General features: G+C 35.6%; 1 protein-coding gene across 6 annotated transcripts in view; it reads left to right on the top strand.

Moving 5' to 3' along the window:
• The window catches only part of NPAS3 (neuronal PAS domain protein 3), a gene marked incomplete at both ends in the record, with an annotated part of 620,600 nt that overhangs the window by 539,941 nt on the left and 53,765 nt on the right, over window positions 1–26,894 (top strand). For all 6 annotated transcript variants that reach the window (XM_084286994.1, XM_084286993.1, XM_084286992.1 and 3 more), the window contains one exon: window positions 24,114–24,232. In XM_084286994.1, coding sequence (XP_084143120.1) covers window positions 24,114–24,232 — 119 coding nt within the window. The remainder of the gene's footprint in view (window positions 1–24,113; window positions 24,233–26,894) is intronic.

The raw sequence follows: 26,894 nt of genomic DNA, 5'->3' as shown, positions 1-26,894 counted from the left end.
CCTTTTAAAATGACATGGTTTTATATGTGCTATTTCTATTAACACACACATGATGACATACCACAGCAGGTATGAACTGTCTTTAGATTTGAATCACAGAAGTGACTAGAGGTATAGCAATATTTTTCTCTGATGAAAGATGTAAAAGACTGGAATCATTTTACTCACGGTACCCTAGGTACCCTTTCACAAGGAGACCAAAGTATTCAGTGAACATTGGCAAAACAGAAGGAAGCACATTTGTGAAGCTCTGAGGACGTGTGGAACTCTTTGCTGCTAGTGGTGCACAACATGGTTTCTGGCACCTTTTTTAGAGTCATTTGCTGTTATTTATAATCAAAGAGAGACTGTAGAACAAGACAGTCCACTCCTACCTTTAATAACAAGGACTCTACGCTTCCTTATTTTTCATTTAATATTATGTTTGTTTATACCAACACAAGATAAATCTCATTCCGTTTAATGCTGAGCTTTAATAATACTGCATAATTCTGTATGGCACAGTTCAGGAGTTTCTGGAAACTGGTCATTGCACATATTATACTTATGGATGCTCTGAGGAACCTCCTCCTGCTTTCTTCAGGCAAAAGGTAGTAGATGTTTTGGAAAATGGTGGTTAGTAAGTGAACACCAGACTCAGAATATGTTATGCACTGAAAATGACTGGAGGCCAGAACAGAACCCAGGGAGGGTAACAGACTTTTATCACTCTTCTCCCATTTCTCATCGATGATTGTCAGCAGCCCATCTACTCTGGGGTATTAGGCACCATAGACTCTCAAACCACTGTGTCTGTTCAGTCTCTCTGACCAGGACTGGTTATGAATAGCAGAAGAAATGCCTTGTACACACCTGTATCTTGTCCTGTGGTATAACTGCAAAGATTCTGGGCTATGAATCGGTGTATTAAAGAGGCAGCATTCCCGTGTGTTTGTTTATCTTGAGATGTGTGTTATTGGTGCATAAACAAGCAAACACAATGAAGTTGTTATACTTACCTCCAAGTTCCTTGTTTGGGATTTTCCAGGTGGCTTTGCAGTTTACAAAATCAGCAGTACAAGGCTATTAAATTGCAGCTGCATGTCAGAGATGAGTCTAGATGTAAAGACTAGGAAAATCAAGTGTTGTTTGAGGAACACAGGCTGGGAAAGTGGGCAGCAGGGAGAGGGAATGAACCTGGAAAGAGCACAGCTAATGACCTTTTCTAAGGATGCCACTCATATGTGGCAGATAATGGGGAGATTGGTGGAGGGAGGAATTTTGAATAGCTTGAAGTCATTACGCCAGAAAGACTATCTGATTCTTTCTCTATCATAACATAAAATACCTTATTCAGGTAAAGAAGGGCTTTACTTACTGTAAATCTCATAGTAAAATTCATTCCACCCCAAATACAAACTTTGTACTAACTTGTTCACTCTGGGGGAAGGTTCACAGTTTGTTTTTTTCTATTGTTTATGTTATTGTTGGTGGTAGTGGATTTTTTTTTTTATTATTTTTTTTTTTTGAGCAATAATAGTCTTTGTAAGATGGCTGCAGTGTCAGCATTTATCTTGAAACTCTTGGATATTAGTTTTGACTGCAGTCACCTTTCTGACAAGTGTTATTGCGACTGTGTTTTATATCCCTGTTCAGGATGATTTCTAATGATAATGCTCTGTCTACCTCACTGCTTCACACTAAATTATAGATGCCACTATGACAGGACAAACTATATCCAAGTGCTAAACTCTACTCCCTTTGTGTGATGTCAGTGCCTTCACTACTTTGTGCTTAGAATTAAAAGCAGGATAGGAAGATATGCAAAACATTTCTGCTTAAAAATAATGTTCTGTCAGTTATTAAACAAGTGATATTTCATTTAATCAGCTCAAGGGGATTATTTTAAATGAAAAGGCAGAGTATTATTTTATTAACACATTCCTGCCCTAGAGTCCTACTGTAATAATTCTTTACTTGACTAAATTAAAAAGTTAGAATTCAGCCCATCCACAACAAAGACTTATGGATGGTTAAATTTCATTAGTTTTTCTATTTTGAGTTGTGCATGGAATAAGGGGAAAGAAGGCATCATCTCTTCAGAAAATATGTCCTGAAGTAAACATTACATTATGAATATAAACAAAACAGACTTTTATTGGAGAACATTACATTATCCAGTTTCTACTTGTAAATCTGATACCTTCAGCATTAAAACTATGCTATTTGTACTACCTCTATGCATATGTGTTTGCTAAAACAAAGGCTTTTATCAAGTAGTGATTTTTTTTTTTCAGCCTAAAAAATGTGGACTAGGGCAGACTACTATTCTTATTAGCCTGAGAGTAATTATACGTTGCGTTGAGTATAACACAAATAATGCTCTATAAACTATTTTATCCAATGATTTTTAATTAATTAGGCATCAGAACACTACCAAAACCCATCAGGAGAATAAGCAAAAGCGATTTGAACACATGTATACTTGTACTAATGTTTAGACATTCATACATATGAAACACTTTTTTATTCAAGGAAAGGTTGGACTTTGTGCTTACAGACATGTTTTAGTGGGTGAAGGGGATGGTTGGACCAGACGATCTTGGAGGTCTTTTCCAATCTTAATGATTCTATGATTCTGTGGTTCTATGATTTATTTGTCGAAGCAGATAAATAACAAGGGTGTCACTCATGACTCCATGATTAAGGCTGCACTGAGATTGGGAAGTTTACTTGTATCTTGTTTTAAGTGGGATAAATAAATATTTCCATGTATATGATACTATATGTATATATGATATCCTCCCACCATCTTATGCAGTTTCAAGATAATATGGTCAGTAGCAGTCCTTTTAATTTTGGAGCATCACGTAGAATATTAAAGTGAAACAATCTTTTAATAATCTTTTAGGCTTAATGTTTAGATTATTCTGAAAACAGATCTGCGTAAGGATAATACTCCATATTTCCATTTTTTAAGATGAGGGCATAAATGTGTGCACTTCCATCTTGTATGTATCAAATTCAAGACAGCTGACTAAATTCTGATCTTGTTTTATGGATATAAATCTTAAGTAAGTGTACTGAAATCTTTGGTAATGTTCTGCATTTGCTCCCATGAAAACTGAGCATAGAATTTAATCCCATTGTTATAAAAAGAAACTGGATATTACTCCTGGGAAGGTTAAAAGCATTCTATCTGATATCACTTCACATTGAAAACTGTATAATAAATAAGAAAACAACTGATAGTTCAGACAACTGAAAGCAAAGAGTAGGTAGCTAAATATTGTAAATAGATGGATACTGGGTTATTTTTTGTAAATTCCGTCTCAGAGGATTACTTCATTTATCTTTTGAGAGAGACTTTCTCATTACAAGAGGTATTTCACTAAAAAATTAATTGTTTATTAAGAATTAATTAAAAAGGTTAGCATGGGACTCTGTGATCAGGGAATATCAGTCTCACTACTTTGAACTTGCAGGTGCTGCAGTGGTTCTAGTTAAGACGTTACATCAGAGCTTTACTTCATTGCAAAGGGTTGTGTCAAGAAAATCTTTAATATAAAAATAAAAAGCAGTTCATGCATAAGGCATGATGCCCTGAAGCATATTAGATCTGTTTATCTCTCTGTTTAAAACGAACGGTACCTGGTATAGTTTACATAACAAGGCAAGGATCAGTTTGATAAAGCATTTATATCACCTGGGGAACATGCTGGCTCATTTCCTCAACACCTTTCCACATGACTTGTTCACCAACAAGTAAAATAGCAAACAAAGTTTTAATAGGTCAAGAGCAGAGTACCCGCTTCTGTTAAGAGTAAAGACATTTCAGTTTGCCTTTTCTCAAATGCCTCATATTTCATGTCTTGGTCTCTGTAGCTGATCACTGAATTATAATTATTGATTACATCTTTTGTAGACAAATAATTGTGTTCGATCATTTGCAGCCTTAAATATACTTTTTAAGAAGTAAAGTTAAAGCACAGTGCTTATTTGCTATACAGAAAAATTATAAATTATCCAGGGGGACCAAATAAAGGACTAAGATGGACTCTGCCCCACAAATGCAGTGGCAAAGCTTTAGTGACCTCATTAGAAACAGGATTTCACCTTAGTACATTAACATTTTTGGCAAATACTACAGTATAAATCTGTGAGTTAACATTTGAAAACACTTTTTTAAACAAATGAATTTCAATTTAGTTTGCAATTAAAATCTGTTGTTAGACTAACAGATTTTTTTTGTCACTCTTCCATTTTGTTTAATGTAATCCAGGACATGAGTCACATTTGCTTGTTGTTTCTATATGTGAAGCAAATACTGTAGCTGCTGTTTCTGTCATAGCACATCTGCTCTGCTGAAAACTGCAAAATGATAGATAAACACATGGACAGGAAAAGAAATAGATGAATAACATTTTGTAATTCTTTTTTCAGTGAACAGTAATCATCACCAAATGTCTTTGCAGTTCAAAGGCTATTTTTGTTAAGCGGACATACGTGCAGCTTCCATGCAAGCTATTGTAACTTTTTGGTATTTTTATTTTAAATGCTGAAAAAATATGTTTTCTTCCAACTGGCACTTTCAGGACTGCATAGTAAAAGCACTATTGTGTTCATCATCTGTCCCATAGCAAAGGAAAAAAATGTTCAGTGAAGAGAAGAATTATTATACTTTGCCTTTTCTGAAAGTTCAACAGTGGAATACATCTTCCTTAGAGCCTAATTAATAACAATTTGTGATGCTTTTATGCACAGATACAATTCAGAGTATCTGTTCACTATGTATAATATAACAAAAATAAGCTGATACCACTTACAGGATATGTATCTAGCATCCCAGTGGACATAAATCAGTAATTGAGCCATAGATAAATAGATTAGATGTGGCAATAGGAAAGGAAAAGAAGCTGAGAAGAAAATCCACAAAAATAATTTTGCAAACCTTGTCTTATGCTTTCATCAGAAACTAAGGAAAATAATCTGACAAGGGCAGGAATCAAGTCATCTGACAAATTCTTGTACTTTGCTTTTATCACATTATATAATACAGCAAATGATGCTAAAAATAATAATGTACTGCCTAAGGACAGTACATTACTATGCTTTTTATTCAGAAGTATCCAACCCCAACAGCCTTTATGGTAGATTCTTCATATGCTTCTTTTAATCCCACAGGCCTGTGCACTGTTCACCCCTTCCTTCCCGCAAATTATACCTCCCTACCAGACACCAGGAACCTAAGAGAGATGCTTAAATGGCAACTGTGTTGTCTGCACAGATCAGTGTTGAGGTCTCTGTATAATGCTGTGCAGTTTTTAGACATAAACTCGGGAATACATGCATTACATGAGCTTAGAGGGCTGTGTGTCTGAGCAGATTCCAGCACTCGGAGGTGCTCTAGCGGGCCTGAGGAATCTGTATATAAGATGCTTTTTCTGTAGACTTTCTTGTGTGAGGTTTCTGTAAGAGTCCATGTTACCACTGACTTCTAGTAGCTGGCCTGTTGATAATGTCAGCCCTGTTACTACTGCCCCGACAAGAGACTCTCGGGCGATTCAAATGGGGGGCAAAATGTGGCATTGAAGCAGAGAGACCTGAGCATCTCCTCTACTCATTCCCTACAAGTCCTTGGAGATGCATGGGGCGTAGTCACTTGGACAAGACAATTAGGGAAATGGCCCAAGGTTTAGCTGAAAATGGCAGAGTTGCCTGCAGTGTTCAGCAATTAGGTGATACAATGTACACAGGGGGAAAAAATCACCAGATGACTGTTTCTCTTGCTTCCTCATGGCTCCATGCCTCAGGAGAATACGATATACTCCTCAGGCACCTGCCCCTGTTGCCACGCTGTATGTCATTAGGGTTTCTGCACTGCTGTTGCCTTTTGCTGCTTCATGGTGCTATCCCTGCATGACCTAAATGTGGAAGTACTCAATCCAAAAGTCCTTTGCATTATAGAAGCTTTGTGTATCATTCATACAGTTCAACATAATCGTTGTATAACGAGATATGTCTTTAAAGGAACCTTTTAAGACAGATTGGTGTATTACAATTACATTATTATGATTCCATTTCAATGCATTAAGTAAGGGGACTACTGGCAAAAAAAAATAATGTAATGTGTACCTCAAGTAATAGCTCCTAAGTCCTTTTTAATGTCCTAAATAAGTGACCTAATTTTCAGAAGTGGTGAGAATCAATTCGTCTTTCACGTGATTTCCGTGACAGCTTCCAAGTACAATTTTAAAGCTGAGTTGCAGGATCAGGCCCTGATATTGTCAAGTGAGGTGAATCAAGGAAGCTGCTTATTCCTCTGAATTGCTCAGCTGTGAACTGTCAGAATCAAACAAAACTGGGCTAGGATTCCTGTATGAAAAAAAAATAAATAAAGGAAAGAGAAAATAAAACTGTGCCAGTGAAATTTAGATCAGCAGAATACAGTTTGCCATATTAGAATTTAGTCACAAATCAGCTCCAGAAATATTGCTCTAGCAAAAGAAAAAAAGCCACATGCTGTTCATAACAATAAGTGGTTAGGGCTTCGCTTATACGCTTCCCCTAAAAGATGGAAAGAAACAGTCTTCTAATTAAACAATTGTTAACAGAATTCACATCCCAAGAACTGAAGGAAAAGAAGTGGAAAACTCATGATTGTTCCTTTTTATATTTTAGTTCTATGAACTGTAATACAGTTTATCACAAAACTGGATTTTTCTTCATTTCAGCCTCCTGTTTATAGTAAAAGAGAATTACATATTAACATAAAGCTATGAATCCTGTTTTAAATTCTTCTGATGTAGAAATGTCCTTCATACTCTTCAGATGAGCCTTGTTAAATATCTAGCTCCCTCTTCAGCCCTTCCTTTACTTACAAACCTTATTGCAGTACCTACAGTTGTGCCCCTGGATCTATAAATTTGTAGTTTAGGCAAGTCTTATGTGCCAATTCTAACTTTTAAACTCTCTTAACCACAAAACTGATTCATTGGCTGTAAAAAGCAAATCAAAACTTAGATCATGTTTTATGTATCTGTGCAGTTCTCAAATTTAGTTACTGGATTCACAGTTTGCTCAGCAGCTCTGTTCCACAGGAAACTATCCTGCTCGCTTTTACCTTTCCTCTTTTCTTTCAGTGGTTACATTGTATGGGCTGAATTTACTGCTGATTTTCCTGAAAGGACAACAGACTATGTACCAAGTATGTGGGTTTTGTGTTAAGCAGGGCTGAAGTAATTCACTGAAAGCCTATGCCTACTGTCCTTCTGATACCATAGTTTTCCAACCCAGACTACAGGCAAGCAGCAGAACATTTTAGTGACACTTAAGTTGCTTGCTGCTGTAAATAATTGTGTTGACTAACTGTTGAGTTTCGTTCTAACTTTTGTCAATCCTGAATTGCATTCAGGCACCCACATGTTCTAGAATGTTAAACCCCAGATCTGGAATGTATGCAAACTTCAGGAAGGAGTATCGTTATTTTGTAGGTTGTTACTACAATATATAATACTTTCCAGACTGCAGGAGTTGGCATATGGTTTGGCAAAAAAAAAAAAAAAAAGAAAAAAAAAAGGGGGGGGGGATCAGAGGTGAGAGCAATCTGTGCTTCTAAAGTTCTTCTGTATTAAAAGTCCATTGCTATTCTTCTTTAACATGACTTGGCTGCTCATTCACATCACATCATTTAACCAAGGTTTGGCTTTCTCTAAGGAGAGGGACATACACATCCATTCTCATGCAGTGCTGCATCTTCACTTTGGCTCCTCACATTCAAAGTCTGGGACAGCGATGTAGAAGCATTACCCCCAGAATGTGAATGGTGCTACTGCAGCAGCAGAAGACAGGGACCATTGATGTGGCTGAAGCCTCTTAATCTTCTTTGATATATGCTTGCCAAAACACATCTTATGTCCCAGGTCACTTGTCCAGGCGTGAATGGGGCCGTGCAGCCATTTTGACATTGTAGTATGCAAGCACAGAGAAAGACAGTCATAGTATTCAGGCTGAGTTCTGCTGTTTGTCATTTATTAATGTTATGGCAGTTATGCCATATAAACCCTCTCTAATTTGTGAAATCTCTTTTGAGAGATCACTATTAGCAGTGTAGTCCAAGGGTGTTTGCTGTAACTGTTTGATATCTTTGTAGGCATCGGTACACTCATCATGGAAGGTGCTAAATAAATTAATCATCAATATTAATAACATCATTTTTTATGAACATACATGTCCATGTTGTACAAATTTCAGCTGATCCATTTGTATGAGTCACTTATCTGCTAACAAGGAAACTTGTTGGTTCATGGTTTTGAATGAAAAGTTAATCACTGTCTTATGGCTCCACAAGTGTTCAATGAAATGGACCTTCCTTGAGAACATTCAGTGAGGGTAGATGGATGTGACATCTACACCACACAAAGTATAGCTAACAAAGGAAAAACAACTGAGCATTGTGTACTTCTTCAGCATTACCTTTAGGAGGTCTTCAGAGATTCTGGTCTCTGTGCTAATCTTATGTTAGTGACTGTCATATTACATTAGCAAATTTAATCTTTGTTAATATGATAGAAAGTTGCTAATACAATGAGACTCATTATATTAACAACTTTTGCATCATGTTAGCAAAAGCAAAATTTGCTAACAGAATGCAAAAATTACCAATATGATGAGGTAATCATTATCATTATTCTAACACCTGATTATATTAAGCAGCTACAAATATTTTTATATGAAACCAGTACTTGAACTCTACTGGGATTTTCTAGAAGGAGAATTTGGGGTGTCTAAATAGGAAAGTGTAAATATTTTTAACTACAGATTTTTTAGAGAATAATTTTCTTTTGTATTGTGATATAAACATCACCTAATCAAAGTCATTCTGAAATTAAATTCCTCAACGTGTTAGCTTTTTTTCCCCCCTTGGAACAGTGAACCATATAAAGAGTATGTCTGGACTAAGCCAGTAACAGAGTATAAAGAGAATGTGGATCACTATTGGTTTTATATCACCTTTTCACCTTTTGGCTTTGAAAAGTAATTTCACAATATAAGTAATACTATGCAGTATATAAGAACTGACTTACAGAATATTTCATTAAAAGTCATTCATTTCAATTTTACAAGTTTTATTCTTCATAGAAAACAAACAAACAAACACGTATTGTAGAATATATCTTTATGTAAGATTTATAGTCTTTTCTGATTACCTTATAGTTGCTCCTTAAAAATGTACCAGAATAAAATTACCAGACTAAAATTAATATAATTCGATTTTAAATATACGGAATATCATCTGATAGCAAAACTCTTTGATTACAATATATAACATGCTACATCTGCATTATAATTTCTTTGAAAACAGCCTGATTATTATTCTCTAATAAAGTCTTCATTCCTATACAAGCTACTTAACAATCTTTTAATTTTAAAGATCAGTTGTAAAGATTGAGGAAATGGACTTCAGCATAGAGTCTTCATGAATAATCTCTTAATGGTAATGGGCAAGCTATACAAACTGCTTTCTGCCATGTAAGTGATAGAGTGGGAAACACAGAGAACATTTTGACTATGTGTATGCAGGAAAGACAGACCCCTTAAGGCAACTGGAGGATGGAGCTACTCAGTTATGAAGAGATGTTGCACTTGATGTTAAGTCTGTTCAAAGACTTGTAATGACTTCAGATGATAGTAATTCAATACTCAGAGTATAGTCTTGCTAGCAAGACGTTCACCATGGACTTGGCTTCGGAATAGACTCCTACCTTAATACAAAACAGCTTTAAGTTAAGAGATATTCATGTTTTGAGGGGGTACCTGGGGAATTCTTCTGGGACTTCTTTTAATCGTATAGATTATATGACTTCTAATCACCTGAAGGTAAATACTGCTGCTTTTAACTTCTACAGAAAGTACGTTCTAGAGAATGTTCTAATTTGAAGCCAACAACTGAAGGAAAGAATGTCAGAGTTGTGTATTCTTTCTAGAGGGATTCATTTTTTCTGTGGTACTGATTGCTTAGGACCCACTGGGGAATTTGAAAACTGGTGGTGGATGAGCAAACAAGAGAGGCATCTTCTGCCATAGATATTTATGTGAAAGGGGAAATTCTTAGTAACAAAGGAATTCATATAACCCCTGAATATTGTGTATCTATCCTGCTAGCTTGTCTTTTAGAGTGGCTGGTACCAAATATTTCCAAATCTCATGTAAGATATACAAAATTATAACTGTACCATATATGTTGAAGCATGACCCTTAATATGTCATGTACATTTTATTATATATAATGTAGTATGATTATTCTTGACATCCTCAGATACTTAGTCGTTCTTTTGAAGTCACTTTTACATATTTTGATTGTTAATTGCATGTTGTAGAGGAAAAATTATTTCTATTTATCACCTCTAAATGTGTTTGCCCTTCAGTTTATTGGAAATCTCCTAGTTCTTACATTATCATCTGTGTATCATTCATTATTTTACCTACCTTTGTCACATCACTTCTTACTTACCTGCTCTCAAAGCTAAATATTTATAACGTCATTGATCTCCCTTTGTATGTGCTTCTACGATACTTTTTCTGTTTCCATTTTTAATAGGGGATGACCAGAACAGAACTCAATGCTGAGTGTAAAGCATGTACTATTAATTTACATAATCATATTGTAATATTTTCTTTACTGATTTTAGATCAATTTTTAATGTATTCTAACATCTTATTTAACTTTTTAGTCATCAAGGTGCAGATGTTTTCACTGAGATATTTCTATTTCCTTTTATTTCCTAGTTATACTTATTTAGAAATCCTCAATATATAGAAGTAGTTTCTTCCAAAGTGTGCTACATCTTGCACTCAGCATGGAATTTCACCTATTGCTCTGTTCTTCAATATCTACTCTGGTCACTCTTTGGGTCCTACTCACATTCCTCTTGATCTTGTGGTGGAAATCACTTCATTTTAAATCTTTCTACACTGACACCCAATATTCAAGTAAAACACTTTTCAGGTGGGAAATCTGTGGATGCTTGCCATTTATTTGCTTTAGGTGTATGTTTAGCATGAGCAGGCAAAATGTTGAGGCTGTCCGATAAAAAGAGAAGCTAATAATCCAGATAGGCCAAACTCAAAGCCAGATGCCTTTGCCTCATTCTTTCCCTCTTTTTACAAACACTGAGTCTGAGGTAGATCACATACAACTTATGCAGAGAGGGAAATTGTCTTTTATTTGTTCATAAGGATACAGCATCATGTAAATTGTAGTGTGGACAGAAATGTCTTAAGTATCAGACAGTAGAAGAAAATAAAATGCTGGAGAAGACAAGATATAGAAAATAAGAAAAACTGCAATGTCATGGAAGTAGGTATCAGTGAGGGGAAGCAAGTATTTGTGTAAACCATGAATACATGTACTATTCCAGTTTTTAGGCACAAAGTGAAAAATTTTAAAGTGAGAGTAATCTTCTGTAAATACATAAATAAATGTATTTATATGTGAACATAAAGTCAAAGGTCAGACCCAGCTCTGCTTAAAATTTACCAGTAGGATGATATGCTTCTTTCTAATTTGCTTTCTTTATTATAAACCTGTAATTTTTGTCTTGGCTCCCTAATAAAACAAGAATCCTAGTTAAAAGATGTAATATTTATTATCTATTGGAAGGGATGCATATGGATGTGCTTTTCAAATTTCAAATTGAAATCATCTGCAGTGGTACTCTTCAAGGACAGAGGGGTTAGCTGGCACACAGGTGGGAGAAGAGTTGCTCATTAGAGAAGGTTTGTTATATGGTAACGTATAATTAAGGTAATGGTCGCAGCCTGTGTGACAGCAAACACTCTGGCAGTCGTTTGATTGCTGTCTGGGTCAGGAGATCAGCTCTTTCTACAAGATGTATCCACATTAGTGTGTTAGTGAACAGGTTAGAAAGCAAATTACAGCTGCCTTTCTTAGGCATATTACTGTCGAGGCTCATCTTTTTTTTTTTTTTTTTTTTTTAACTCTACATCAGCAGTAATATGGCTTCTGAAGACTTCGTGTGACAGGTTAGGCATTTATCCTTTGAGTAAACAGTAATCATGGTGTGAAGAAAGTGGGGCATTGGAGATTTTTCCCATTCTTTGAGAATTCCATTCTTCCTTTTTAGTTTGCTCCAAGGGCTCTTTGGGGATACATATATTAAGCCCTTTAAATAGTTCATAATAAATCTTTGTCTCAGGCTGATTCTGACAGTTTTTTAAAGAGTCTTTTAAGAGAGAATCCTCAATCATTTGTTAATCCATGGGGTGATCTTCAGACTTGGAGGAAAAAGAAACAGTGCAAGCTCCAGGGTTGTGAAAATACAATGTAGAAAAATTTTAACGTAGAAAAATTTTAACTCAGAAAAACTCAGGAAATACTGTACTGTGGAAGTTTCACCAGTCATGCAGTGCTTGTGTCTAAATGATTGTTCTACAAGTTACTTGGTTAGCAAATACTGGAGATAGGAAAATGAGATTAAAAAAAAAAAAATTGTTATAGATCATCTTCTGATCATTATCTTGATATTGTCTTTTTTTTCACTTAAAGTTTGAACTGAAAGGGTGTTAAGGGAAAAAGAAGCCATTCTCGTTGTTAAAATAAAGCAAATAAACATAAGTAACATTCCTTATGTTATACGTTTACTATTCAAGGCTCGTGATAAATCTGCCAAAATACCTGCACAGTGGGTTGATTTTTAAAATGCCGTTTCCTGTGTAATATGACAGATTCTGATTGTGTCTGTCAAAAACCCTCTTAACTCCACAGTGCAAAATAAATAAAGAAAGGGGAAAAATAATAAAAGAAAGATGTCCGGTTCATTTGACATTTGTTTTCACCAAATAATTTGAATGAGTTGCTTTCTAAGAATTATGCATGGCTGCAGTCCACTGGAGCTACTGTTAGGTATTTGTTGTAAGCAGCCTTAAGTCTGTCACTTTTGGAGATACCTGTTCTCAATTCTTGTTGAATTTCAGTGGCATGGTGTTTGTCATTATTTTAGGCATTTTTTTGAATTCCGCATAAGCAAAGAAATCTATAAATGCTAATTTATCTACATTAGAAGAAGCCTCATAATGCCTCTTAGGAGAGTTGCTGCCCTATTTGTGTTTAATATGCTGCCCTGAGGAGAAAATGCTGTAACAGGAAAAGAGAAGGAATAGTAATAAAGGACAAAGCTATAGAGAAGCATGGATAGTTTGACTTCTCATGCCTTCTGTAGCCACGAAAGTGTATTGGAGGTGGACTGCTGCTCGTTGCACTACCAACCTAGCAGTGCATCCCAATAATATCAGCTACTATTCCTCTGGCAGCAGAATTAGCAGTCTGTCTGGTTCTGCCTAGCCTGGACCAGGTCATGGAGTTTCTGTATGACAGATGAGAGGGAACAGTTGCGGTTATATCAATCTTGCAGTGGTAGAAATGGTCCTAGCATTCTGAAACAAATTTGGATGCACAGTGCTGAGGACATATGTATTTTCATGTTTAAGTAATGGTTCTATTCACAGGATATTTTTACCTGTTACTTGTCTGGGGCAAGGGATGGGAAAGCCTTTACTATTGTTGTTGTTGTTCTTCTTCCATTATTTTTTTCTATAAAAATAACAGCATTAACTGAACTCTTTTTTTTTTTTTTTTTTGACAGAGATAATTAAATTCTCTCTAAGTATATGAAACAATACATTTTCTGACATTTTAAAAGTGTTTTTTGACTCTTATGAACTATGAAGCTGTGCAGCTGGAGAAAGCCTTTCATAAGGTACATTAGGAAAAGACTTTCTACACATCCTGCAAAATCTGCAGCGTTTTCACTTATTCCCCAAAGAATCCACAGGTTGTCATGACAGTTTCACAGGGTCAAGGAATTAACACCATACCTGTTGCTGCTGTCCAGTAATGAAGTTATCTGTGAGCCAAACATTAAAACCTATGGGGAAAAACCTTCTCTCCATTTATATTTCTTCTTTCCCTCGAATGTATAAGGTTTTTAAGCCTGACTTGGTTTTGATTATTGAACTGTTCTAAATTACCTTAGAAGTTGTTTTATACAGAAAAGAGTTTCTTGTCATCAATACTTCAAAATATTTGTGAAGTACCAGTTTGCATTTGAAACAGAAATACACATCTGGAGAAAGTTCAGACTTGGAAAAGGGAACAGTTTGGTTGAGTCCATATGACCGAATTCCAAAGAACAGGATGGAAACCTGTTTGCAGTTTTAAACAGGAAATCACTAATAGCAAACATGAATCCAGATACTTGCTGTGTTTGAAAAAACAAAAGGTCAAGTGATGCCAGTCTTGCCACCTTTTTTCACCAATTTCATTGTACAAAGCGGTAGATCAGGTGGTCCTCTGTTTGTTGTTGCAACCAGTAAGTGTTTGCCATTAGTAATGATCACTCTGTCTTTGCAAATGTATGCTTGCTTGGTTTAAACATGTGCCCAGTAGCTACGTACTACCCCAGAAAGGTTATACAGAAAGGTTACACAATTTGTGCAAAGTGATTTTTTGGCAGGATTCTGTACACATTGATACAGCAATTCAGGACGTACTAGCAACCAGCTACTGCCCCTTGGTTAGGCTGCATGGAAGATTCATGTATATAAAATAGTGTATTAAAGTAAACTTACAAAAGCAAAGAGCAATCATTGCAAATGTAATTTTTTCTTCCTCTTTGGGATTCTAATTTTAAAAGCATTAAAGAAGACAGCTGCTCATGCTGTGATATGCGCTAAACAGCCTGAAGGATGGAAAAAAATATATTTGTAGCTCATAATAACTATTGACCTTTCTGATATACAATGTTCTCTGTGTTAGCTATTCTGTTCTATCAACAGTGAAGATTGAACATGACTTTTTAATAGAAAACATGGGGTTTCAAGCTGCTTTCACAAAGGTGTTTATGTATTGTTATTTTGTATTGTAGTACAAAGACTAAGTCCTGATGCCCTTTGTCTGACATCATGTTTGTCATAAAAAAGCCCCAGTGTTACTGACTGTTTTATATGAGGAATTGGCTCGTAACCATTTTATAGTAGTGATAAAAGCATTGCTCCACTAGATCCAGAACACGGGTATTGAAAATAGAATCCCCAAAATATCCCAGCAGCACAAAAGGTATTTTCCAAAGAAATAGTTTCCTCAAGTGGCTATATTTACAGGGGTATTCCACTAAGATTTAAAACACTCACTCCTTGTATTCATACTGTTTGTTCCTTGGCATACACAGCCTGCTGCATAACAGCTTTTGCTGGATGTCATGTGCTCTCAAAGACTATCTTTATGATACCCCATTTTTTCTCTTGAACTTTCCTGCTGCTTAGTTGCTGAGCACAGAAACATCCACTCGCAGCAGCTTGACTTTGACACTTGCGTATGTTTCCCTGGAGTGGGATCATCCACACATCGCCTGTGAGCAGCATGAGGTAACTCGCCTGCTCTTCTTTCCCTCAGGGAAAAGCTTCACCAAAAAGCACCTCCCATTTGGCACATGAAAATCTGGAAAGCAACCTCTTTATTGTGCTTTTTAAGCCCAAGCAGGCTGGCAATGTTAGGCAACATCAGAAGGTACATTTTAATGTTTGTAGAGGGTTTTTTTTTTATGCCATGTGCTGGGAAGGAACTTTAGTGGGCCATTATTGGCAGCTCTGAACCACAGTTATTTTCACAGCTATGCTCTGGAGTGTCAGCTAATGATTCACAAGTTACCAGGCAAGAGCAGAAAACTAGCAAGAGAGGAAAAAATATCCTCAGCTGATTCTTCTAGGGCATGAAAGAGGGGGACCAGCAACAACATTTAATGGCAGTTTTGTGCTGAAATAAAATGTTCAAAATTGTTTATAAGAACTTGCTCAATGAGGATAGAGATTGTATAGGTCGTGCGCACCAGCCACATCTCAAATACAGTTTAGAGTCTAGTTTTTTGCTCCTTACAGGCCCATGAAGCTCTCAGGGAATTCGGTGAAGTTTTTACCCTTCAAAATAGTAAGGATATGTTTTTTCTTAGCTGTTTCCTTATTTCCCAGTTTCCTTTCTCCATACCCCCTCCTGAACAAAGTATAGATGTGTTATTACTATTGTTACATGTGCACCTTTCCTAGCCATTGGATTTGTTCTGTTTAAAACTTTATTAGAACTCTTCCAACATAAGTAAATAAGTAAATGATAACACTATGCTAGTTTTCTTTGGGACTGCCACTGAACCTTGAAAATTTATGAGTGTTGCTAACCTCACATGAAACCAAGCAAAGAGGTCAGGTCAGATTATTTATTCCTTAGCCTAAAATAAATTAGCTTTAAATCTAAAAGCATAGAAGGAAGTTTGAGCTTCATGTGCAGTATGGTTTATGTACCACTCACTCACTAGACCATAACAGCTCTTTTAGAGTTGTTCCGGTCTATTGGATGAATGTGGATACATTTGCAAGTGCTTAGATAATGGATTGAAGCCCAGTAGACTGTAACATTTCCAAAGAGTTTCAGAGTTAAAGTTTCCTACCGTGGTTACTTCTTTTAATGGCAAATCTTTATTATGTTGTTTTCAAACAGGCAAAACAAACAAACGAAAAACCTCTACATGTATTTCATAGATCACTGACCTACCAAAATTTGTTGTAAAATCTGTCTTTCAATGTTACAGGAGAAACAAAAATCTTATTCATTGCTTCGTCCTGGCAGCACTTTATTTATAGCTCTATACTGGCACCTAACTCATTCTATATTTTACTAGATATATAAAGAATTCTGTGGGATAAAGATTACATGGGAAGTAAATTGCATGTGATGGGAATTAATAGGCTGATAAGACATATTTCTATACTAGAAGAAATGGAAGAAGCAGCAGCAGAAGAAAGGAAGTTTTGAGAGGCTTTAGAGTAATACTTTGTCCAATGAAGAGTAGTTCAGATCACTTTGGTTCTGCAAGAATAGTGGAACATTCCAAAATTTCTCAGTAGATTAAGGAAAGTCTATCAATGAGTTTTTACTTTAGTTTGTCCCACATAACTCCAGTCAGTACATGGGACTAGTCTGGATTAAAAAAAATAATAATAATAAAATTAAATAAAATTAAAAAAAAAAAAAAAACACAGCAGGGTAAACTCAGAATATGGCTTACGCAGGTGCATTGTTCTAGGTGCCCAGAATATAATATTCACATAGTAGTGTTTGCACTTGCAAAATCTGCAAACTGAGCATTAGCAATCACAGAGAAATGTACTTTACTCATTAAAGTTGTGTTGTGTATGTGTGTTAGTATGTGAAACTATAATTAAATTTGTGAGTAACTGCATGCACAGATTTCCTTATTCATTTGTAAAAGAGGATCCTTTAGATTATTCTGGCTTACTTTTACCATAAAAGTAGTTAGTGTTAAGTCTGGTTTATTTTGGGGAACAGCACAAGCACATTTCAATTGTTGGTATAACCACACATACCAGACTGAATTGTGGCATGAGCAATCAAAGCCCTAAGGAAGAGACACAAGATACTAGCAATGATAAAATAATAATCAGGAGCTTGACTGAAGTCTTTTCATAGCATTAGTAATTACTCATATAGGAGCTAGACCAAACTCTTATGGCTTAAGTTGCACAAAGACAGAGAACTTGTGCTACAACACACCTCGCATGGCCATTCTTTCTGGCCACTGCAGGAAGGCTTGGGTCTTCTGGAGGTCTTGTGTGAAACCATCATTCCTGTGTACATCTCACTGTCGAGCATCTCACAAAAACACTGTAGACCTAAGTGTGGGCAAATTAAGCCTTTGGTCACTCAGAATCCATCCCTGAAATGAATGTTCTACTATCATATTTCTATTAGTTTGTCCCATTGAATTTTATATAGTCAAGCATTGAGATTTTCACTACTTCCTTTGGAGGAAATTTTCAACATATCAAAAAGACAGGATTAACTATGTAAATTAACAATATTAATCAAGCTCTGTCATGGCCAGGCAGTTCAAGTTAACATATTTCTTTGTAATTCTAAGCTCTTGTAAATCCATGGTGCAGGAGACAGATCAGATATTAAGCCTGTTCTACCTTTTTGGCTGTTGTATCTAAATTCACTGCTACTCCACTGATTTGCCAGAATGCATATACTTTTATCACATTGAAGACAGAGGCTGCATGTATCTGAGCTAGTCACTTTTTCTCCCAGTTTGTGCTTAACTGTGTACTCCTTCACATATGGAATGTAGCCTTGTAGTTACAGATTTGAGTTACAAAAATAATCACATGTATATAAATATAGACATTATTGAAAATGTAAAAATTGTTAAAGAAATATACGTAAGGCTTCAATATCAAATTCTTTGTAAGAATTAAATATTTTATGTAATGACCATCTAACTGAACTAACCTGAGATACCAGCTCATCTCATCACTTGCTGGTTTGGAAAACTTGGAGGGATAAGGAAAACAACAACAAAACCACCACCACCACCAACAAAAGACCATTAAAAGAAACAACTTTCAAGAGAAGTCTGAGAGGGTTTAAAGTTTTTATGCCTTCAAGTTTCTAATAGTCTTATAGGTCATGAAAAGTGAATTGTCTTCATACTGGAGGTAGAATGACAAAAAAAAAAAAAAAAAAAAGAACAGTTATCTTGTCTGAAAACATTACTTAGCAATAAATTCTTTAGAGGAAGTCATTGTTCTTTCCATTTATTTTGGAGAAGCTGCCTTGAGCCTTCCCCTTCTCAATGAGGCCTTGGCTAGCACCCAGTAGTATTCCCCTTGTATAATGGAAAGATGAGAACTAAGTCAACAAAAGCCTTGGGTCCAATTCTTAAGTTCTTCAGCTTTTCAGTAAATAGCAAAACTGAAAAGTTAAGAGTCTTACCAAGTTCTATGCAAGTACTATGAATTCCTCCAAGATCAAAATCTGGTTAGTCTGTTCCTGTTCATAACTGGGACAGCTTACAGCAAAAATATTATTCCTACAGTTTATACCTGTTAGTACTGTGTAATAATATTGCCTTGGAAGAATGAACAAGCCTCTTCTATGCCACCTACAACATTAATGAAATAGTTCACATAGTCTTCCATTTTGCAAGATTCTGAACAAACCAGTATGAGATGTATAGACGTTGTTAGCTCTGTGCCCATCAACCCTCTTCAGGTCCACCTTAGCCATTCATCCAAATAGTCCAAGAGTCTTCAGGACCTTTGCTAGACTCAGTTTTAGCTTCCAGTACTTGCCCATGTTCAGCCTGCAATCAGATTGAACACATTTCACTTAAAACCATGCATTTGCACATATGCTAAATATAATTTCATAGTAACTTGCATTTACTAGGAATAAATAGTCTTAACTTGAAGCTTTTGAATTTTATTTGCTGAGCTAGTAGGTAAAAAAAAAAAAACAAAACAAAAAAAAAAAAAACAATCTTTTAGCTTGTAAAATGATCAAATTTGATCAGTAAGTTACTAAAAGAGAATGAGCTTGGAAGTGGTGCTTTTTTGAGAGTCACATTTGTGATTAAAAACATACCTTAAGAGGCAATATAGGAAAACAGGACAGTTAACTGTCCAAGGTTAAATTTTCCTAGAAGTCCTTTAATGCCTGATTACAGGCAATAAACTGCACAAAAGAAATAGAAGTATTTGCAAAGATGCATCTAGTCGGACTGAAAACCATAGATTTATATTACCTAATTATTCATCTTAATATGATGATTCTCAGTTTCCTGTGCAAAGAATTATCAGACTTTAAGAAATATGTGAAGTGGTTTGCAAGTGTAGAAGATGACACGAGAAGAGAGCTCTCTTTTTATTATTATTTTGTATATTCTCTTATTTCATTTCTCTTTTAAGAGCTGTATATATGGTGTTTAAAAATGTCTCTTAAAAACTGCATAGGCACCTGTTTTAAGGAAGATAAATTCATACCAAGTAAAAACTTCCTGAAATGATACCAAATCCAGAATTTCCTGTGTGTTAAGCCATAAGTTTTTGTCCCACCAGCCCACTCAAATTCCCTGTTAGTGTGTGGTTTTTCATCTGTAACTTCTGATCCTCCTAAGAATGAGAAGCCTATCTTTTATCTGTTTGGCATGCAAAAAAAATGCTATTTTTCTCCTCTCAATTATTTTTAATGCATGGGGGTTGGGGGGGCAGAACAGAAGTTGGTGAATATTTATTCAGGCTGCTTTGGCAGCTTTTCGTTATTTAAGACGTAAATCAAATTTGGAACAATTTCTTTCCTGGGGGACAAATTGTTTATCTGAATTTGAATGTGCTTGTGAATCAGTCATAGAGATGATACTTGTGCTATAGCTATGTAATAGCAATTATTTGCATTGTTTTACATTGTTTTGCTCTATAGCATAAAGTTAGACTCCACACAGACGCTGGAGTACATCTGCAGATCATTGCAGGATCAGAGCCATGGACCTCATTCCTCCAAATAATTATGTGCATGTTTATCTCTCAATGCACATTCTACCAATGTCAGAAGAACTCTTCCAGCATATAAAGTTAAATGATAAATGACCGTTTTGTGGGGCCCAAGCCCAAGATTATTGCCAAACCAAAGCCTGTTGAAGGCTCAGAGCTGCAATGCTGGTTCACAAAGAATGACTTAGGAAGAGTTAACTAAATAATTTTGTGAATTGGTAACTAGTTCATACTATATCCTCATTTGTTTCTGTGGTTCTTAATTAATGTTTAGCATTTATGGCACTTTTGTATGGGTATTGGGGTTGCAGTTTTATGCCCTTCAAAACAGATTATACACTCTTTGCATCCAAAAGTCTTGTACTGCTTTAGCAGCTTTGGGAGTGGAAAGAAAAGAGGTTTATTCCTTTAGTAGTACCTGATGAAGAAATTTAAGGACACACAAAGACAAGCGCTTTCCCAACTGAGTACACAATTACCTGTTTTGCAGAGACAATCCAGACTTACTTTTTATACTTCTAAGCTTGACAGTGTATTGTGCTTTCATTCACACGCAGTGAGCATTGACTTTTATCATATTATTAGCATTCTAAACTCACAGTTTCAGAGGTTTATAATTCAACAGTAGCTTTAGACTCAGGAAATTCAGCCCAGGCACACTATTTTTCAGTACAAAAGACAGCTTCAGTAACTACAGTATCAAGTAGAGTGGACCTTGTTTATTTCAGGCTTTTTTTAAAAGATTACAAATTATAAACAAAACAACAACTGAAAACCAACTTCTTGAAAAACGAATTGTTATGGAGTTTCATTCTGATATTCCTCAGATTGTTAGCTTCCTTTGACATAATTTGAAAAAAATGAAAAGGCTGAGGGATAAGCACTTAAGATCAACTCCTGAGAACTCATGATGGACCACATTCCATATATTCCTGTGCAAATCTCATTGACATCCATAGATGTGTTCTGTACACATCCTGTTATAAAAATCTTGCATGCATAATCACAGTTAGCATTGTTACATATCTACCAGGGCTAGGTGCAACTCTGAATGCAGATTTATACTATCAGCCCCAATGGTTCTCTCCTGAGAGAAATACAGAAAGCTGTTCATAAGCTGTTCTGGACTTTTAGGTTACTAATCCCATCTCACGCATACACTCTCAGGTACTTCTTGTTAAAGAAAATCAAACACTTTATAATACATATTTATATGACATTCACTGTTCCGCTATGCTGGATAAATTATATGCATTTTATAACATTCACTTACAGAGATATTTAGGTTTTGTACCAGTTTGTAACAGTAAACTAATGTTAAACTCATGATATAAAGTGGCACGAACCCAGAAAATGTCAATTCCATATACATGATACCAGATGTCGGCTGTTTTCCTTTCTTTCATAAAACTGTATGAAAAGGAATTTTTAATTTTGATTTCTTGGGCATGGTACATATGTGTTACAGCCAGATCATTTTTCAAGCATGAGATATTGTCTATTTAATTAATGTTAGTTCTATATGTTTAGGTAATTACCATTAGAACACATGAGGACATATTGTACTTATTGCCTGTGCTAGAGCGTAATGTGCTGGACTACAACAGCTACACTTGTTAAGCTGATTTTAGCATTTCTTCACACAGCAGGAAGCACCCATGCTGAGGTTTCTTAATGTACTCTTTAAGTACTGCATTGGAGAGTACTGTATAATAATAATAATTAATAATGATCCTAATCTTGCCAGTAGTGCTACTACCCTGGTGACCCTGGTTGCAGTTTCAGGGTTCCACTACCCTGTGCCTTGAAACACTTATGTTTCCTTTCAGAGTTTCATTTCATAGGTGATATTGCTGAACAGAGATGAATTTTTTGAGGATGGGTTTGTTGCGTGGATTCTGATGGCTTCACATTTGTTCGGGTCTCCGAGGACCAGCACCAATAAATGTGAAAGAGACAACAGCAGAATGGCATACTTTTCCATTTCCACCAGGATGAAAAAAATACTCTAAATTAGGTCTAACCTTAAATGTATAATCTGTCCTTGGAAGCAACAAAAGAAAAAAAAAAAAAAAAAAAAAAAGGAATATAGCATCTTCAAGCTCTTGGCATCCCTTACGAGAAAAAATTGGTTCTAAGGGTCTCTGATCTTGTGTTTTAGTAAAATAGAACTGCACGGCTGACTGACAGTTCTGATCTAAAGCATTTACGTTTAAGTTTTGATCTCTCTGCTTTTGATTAAAACTAATGAGCTCATTTAATTCAAAATGGGAATCTCTGATAAGAGAAATAAGGTTGATGTGATTGGATTAGAGGGGCAAATTAAACTCTTAGAGCAGAAGTTTGTGCTTATATAGTGTATTAAAAAGCTGTTGGCGTATTATGGCGTGTTAGATGATGAGAAAAATTTCATAGTAATTCATATTTAATCAGAAGAAATGAAAGTACTAAATATAACATGGCTCTGCTTTTCCCTCGAGTGATAAAGAGCTGTACATTTAAAATGACATCGAATTCATGCTCTCTAAAACAAAAAAATCTTAAGAGAGACACTAAAGAAAGGAGCACTGTTGTCAGTTATTTCATCACAATAGACCTGAAATGTCACAAACACAAGACAAAGTGACCACATTAAAACAAGGACAATTCAATAAAATCCTTAGCTTAAAAACAAGGTTTGGTGTTTCTGTTCACTGCATAACAAATGCTTAAGTGCTTGAATACTTTCTACTAGTAGCTGGGTTGGTTCTCCTAAATAATAGCCAAATAATTTCAAAATAACTTTTTTATTCAGCATTCATTACTCATTGAAAAAGTGAGTTAAACTCCATTAATACCTGCTTATTGTAAGCCTACTCTAGAGTTTTCCCATGAATGATACTTAAGGGAGGGGTAGGGAAGCATTGGTTATCAGGGCAAAAAATAGCATTAATAAATATTGTATAGGGAATATTTTGGTGCTAACTGCTCTTTTACCCACTATTTTATCATAGTTTATACTATTTGTTTATTAATTTAAAATGGTCATAGTTGAGGAAGTGAGAAGCGTGAGATCTAAAGTTTAAAGAAGGATGTTGGACAACAAAAACTTTCCATTAATGACTAATTAGTCACCAACAATTAAAAAGTATGATGCTGGTCATCATCATCATCATAATGCATCATTTACCTGAGTATTTTTACCTGCAGGCTGCTTCGATTCTTTATTGATAATCATTAACCCTCAATACTGGAGAAACCAAGGCAGCAGTGACTTGTAGATATCACTGCAAGAAAGGAATGGGGTCTAAGGGATAAAGATCTGAAGAGTTTGCAGCCTCTTTTAGCAGGTAGAATTGTCTTGGTGACACTTTGTCTTTTCTAAAACTCCGAAGAAGTCCATAATTTTTAAAAAGATGGCATAACAATAACCTAGCAAAATAATTCAAGTCATAGCAAAATTGTGCAAGAAAGAGTTAATGAGGCAAATCTGTGTTAAAAATTCTCTAGGAAAAAAAAAAAAAAAAAAACTTCAAAATGAGACACTGAGTATACATATATTTTTCACATTTTTTTTGCTAAGTAAACGTTTTCTAAACGAGTTAAATTGATTACAACACTCTTAGCATCCATCAGTCATTTATTTTTAGTGAGTTCAAGGATTGCACCTGAAAAATAGCTTAGAGGGGATGTATAAAATCTAAATTATGTGTATATGTATTTTTTCTATTCCCTAGTGGAATCTACAAGCCCCAGTTTACTAACCACTGACAACACTCTAGAGCGCTCTTTTTTCATCCGAATGAAATCTACACTGACCAAGCGAGGAGTGCACATCAAATCGTCAGGATACAAGGTAAGGGTTGCACAGTAGCATGAAATATTGACGTCTTTAAATTATGTTCCTTTTTGTATCAGGGATGTGTTAATATTTAGAGGAAGGAATTATTTCACATTTGCGTATGTTTCATTCTTTTTGTTAAAGAACGATTAGCACAGTATTTCCAGCCTACGGTTTGGTAGTGGTACTACACCTCCATTAAATTGATTATTACAGTAAATATTGATTATAGCATGAAGGCCTTCAAAAGAGCAACACTTTCAGAGTAAATGTATATTTCACCAAAGAAGGTGGGTCACAGTAACATCACTTTTCCTTAATGAAATTACTACTCATTTACCTAGACTGTTTGTTTTTGGGGGGTTATGTGTTCTCTCAGAAAGGTAGAACTTCTCCATGCAGACAATTTTCTATTTAGGTTCATAGCTCTTCTGGCTGAAGAAAACAACAAGCCATAATGAGTACTTTTCCACCATTTGTCTTTCATTGTCTGTCTGAGGGGTATCTGCTGCTGGGGATCATATTTGCTGGATTTCTTACTCTTTTAAGATATGAAACTCTCTTGTTTCTTATCAGCAGTAATCTCATTTTTCTTCAGTCATATATCGCTTATAGTGCCTGTAGCTATCAGTGGCTTTGCAGTACACTAAAACTAGAAGCAATAGCACATTTTTAACATTGTCAACTTCTGGAATGAAATATGTCATCCATTAAGTATTAAAGAAGATAAAAGAGTGGTTCAAGGAAACATGTCTGAGAAAGTGTGTGTGTATTTGGAGAAGGTGCTCGTCAACACTCATTTAAAAACTTTAAAAGTTTTTTTTTTTTTCAGTTTTAAGAGAAAGATTTAGAGGAGCTTTGAAGTGAAATTCCCCAATTCACTCATCCCCCAAAATTCTCTGTGAATATGACATCAAGGTAGTTTATATGAGTAGTAAAAATCTCCTGGTAGAAATGCCTGTTTGCAAATGAATGAAAGTCCTTCTGTTGGATAGTTTCTGCATCAAGATGATTAAAGTAGTTGCTAATGGAATTTTAGGTACAAATGAACAGTTTCTTAATGGAATTTTAGGTACAAATGAACAGTTTCTTAAGACACCAAAAGTTATGATCTGGTTTCAGTTGTCAGCACCTGAAAGAATGTATTCACTACTCGTTCATACTGTCAGGTTTTCGAGTCTCAGAAGGTACAAGACTGGGAGTTGTACTGCCAGTCTCAGGAGGAAGAAAAGGAATGAATTAGTCAGGTTATTGGAGTTATATTCATTTTCATGGTTAAGCATGGTTTATCAGGTCTGGGCCAAAGTTAGATTGGCAGAGAACTTCAGTGGATATTTTTGCTGCAATAATAAGGGGAAAAAATAGAGAATTCATCTTTGGATTTTGCAGTCTGACAGTTTTGCCAAATGTAGGTGAGAAAACAAGGAAGGCACTTGAGTAACTTTGTTGTCTCTGTTCTTGGACTTCTGACAAACTTATGCTAGTCCGGTACCAAAATAGGACACGGGTACACAAGTAGGTTTTTTACTTTTTACAGTACAGTTTTTGAAATTCTCAGTAGATCCTTTACTCAAGAAAGACACATTAATGTCTATCATATAAATGTAATTTCTTTTCTCTTTTAAAACCTGCTGATGTCTCATGGAAACATTATAAACCAAAACTGATGAAATGAAATTTGAAAGATCAGATATCATTTTTAGGCAATTTCCCCTAGACACAAAGAATGGAGAAAAAGTAAAAATATAGTTTACAAAACTGTGTATAGTTAAAACATTCTTTTTTATTTTTCCCATTTTTTTTCCATGAGGAAGCAACAAGTCAAGATGAATAAAATTGCAGAAACAGTGTGCAAATCTTAGACAGGTGCAGATACAGAGTTGTGGGTTTTTTTTGATGTTTAGGAGGATTTTGTAACTGACAGACTTTGACTTACTTCTGCTGTGTCCAATCACATAAACTGCACTTTGATGGTTTTTCAAAAACATGGTTATTGACACTCTGTACTCTATGGAATGATAATTATCTTCAGCTTTTGTGAGCCTCACTGCCTATTAAAACTGTACATTTATTTTAGATGAGTTGGATCGTGTTAGTGTCTTCTTAGTGTACTAGGTGAGCATAATAAAACTCAACTGCTATAGTGAATGTCATCCATACTTTAAGGAAAGTTACCAACTTATTCATTGATTTATGAAAGTCCAGCACTAGAATGAACCCGAGGCCTCTAGAAATAGCTTAGGTATGTATTTTATAAAAATTAGTAAAGATCCATGAGCTTTATGGATGTACAGCTATAAGAAATTATCAAAGGGAAGAATAGTTATGTAATATCAGCAAAGCTCATGGGAAGAGCTGGATGCATTCTGTGTCAGGGGGCCCTGGAATACCTCCAGCCCTTATTCAGGAAGCAGTACACCAGCTGGGGCCATGTGCAGTAGAGTTCCTGTGGGAAATCCCGGTGGAGCAGGCTGACTCAAGAGCCGCTGCCTGAATATACAGAGCACTGAATTTTCCCTTCCTCCTCATCTTCCCTTGAGCTCCTGTGTCATCATGGGAGGGTAACCATCCTAATCAAGCATCCAGACATACAACAGGAGCAGTGTTCTGAGAAGACCATATCTTATGTGAGTCAGGTTTTAGCTTTGCCAAGGGTACGCAGTTCCCCATGGATTCA

Source organism: Netta rufina (assembly GCF_964035555.1).
Source record: "Netta rufina genome assembly, chromosome: 5".
Taxonomy (NCBI): Eukaryota; Metazoa; Chordata; class Aves; order Anseriformes; family Anatidae; genus Netta; species Netta rufina.
This window is presented reverse-complemented; position numbering and strand designations above follow the sequence as displayed.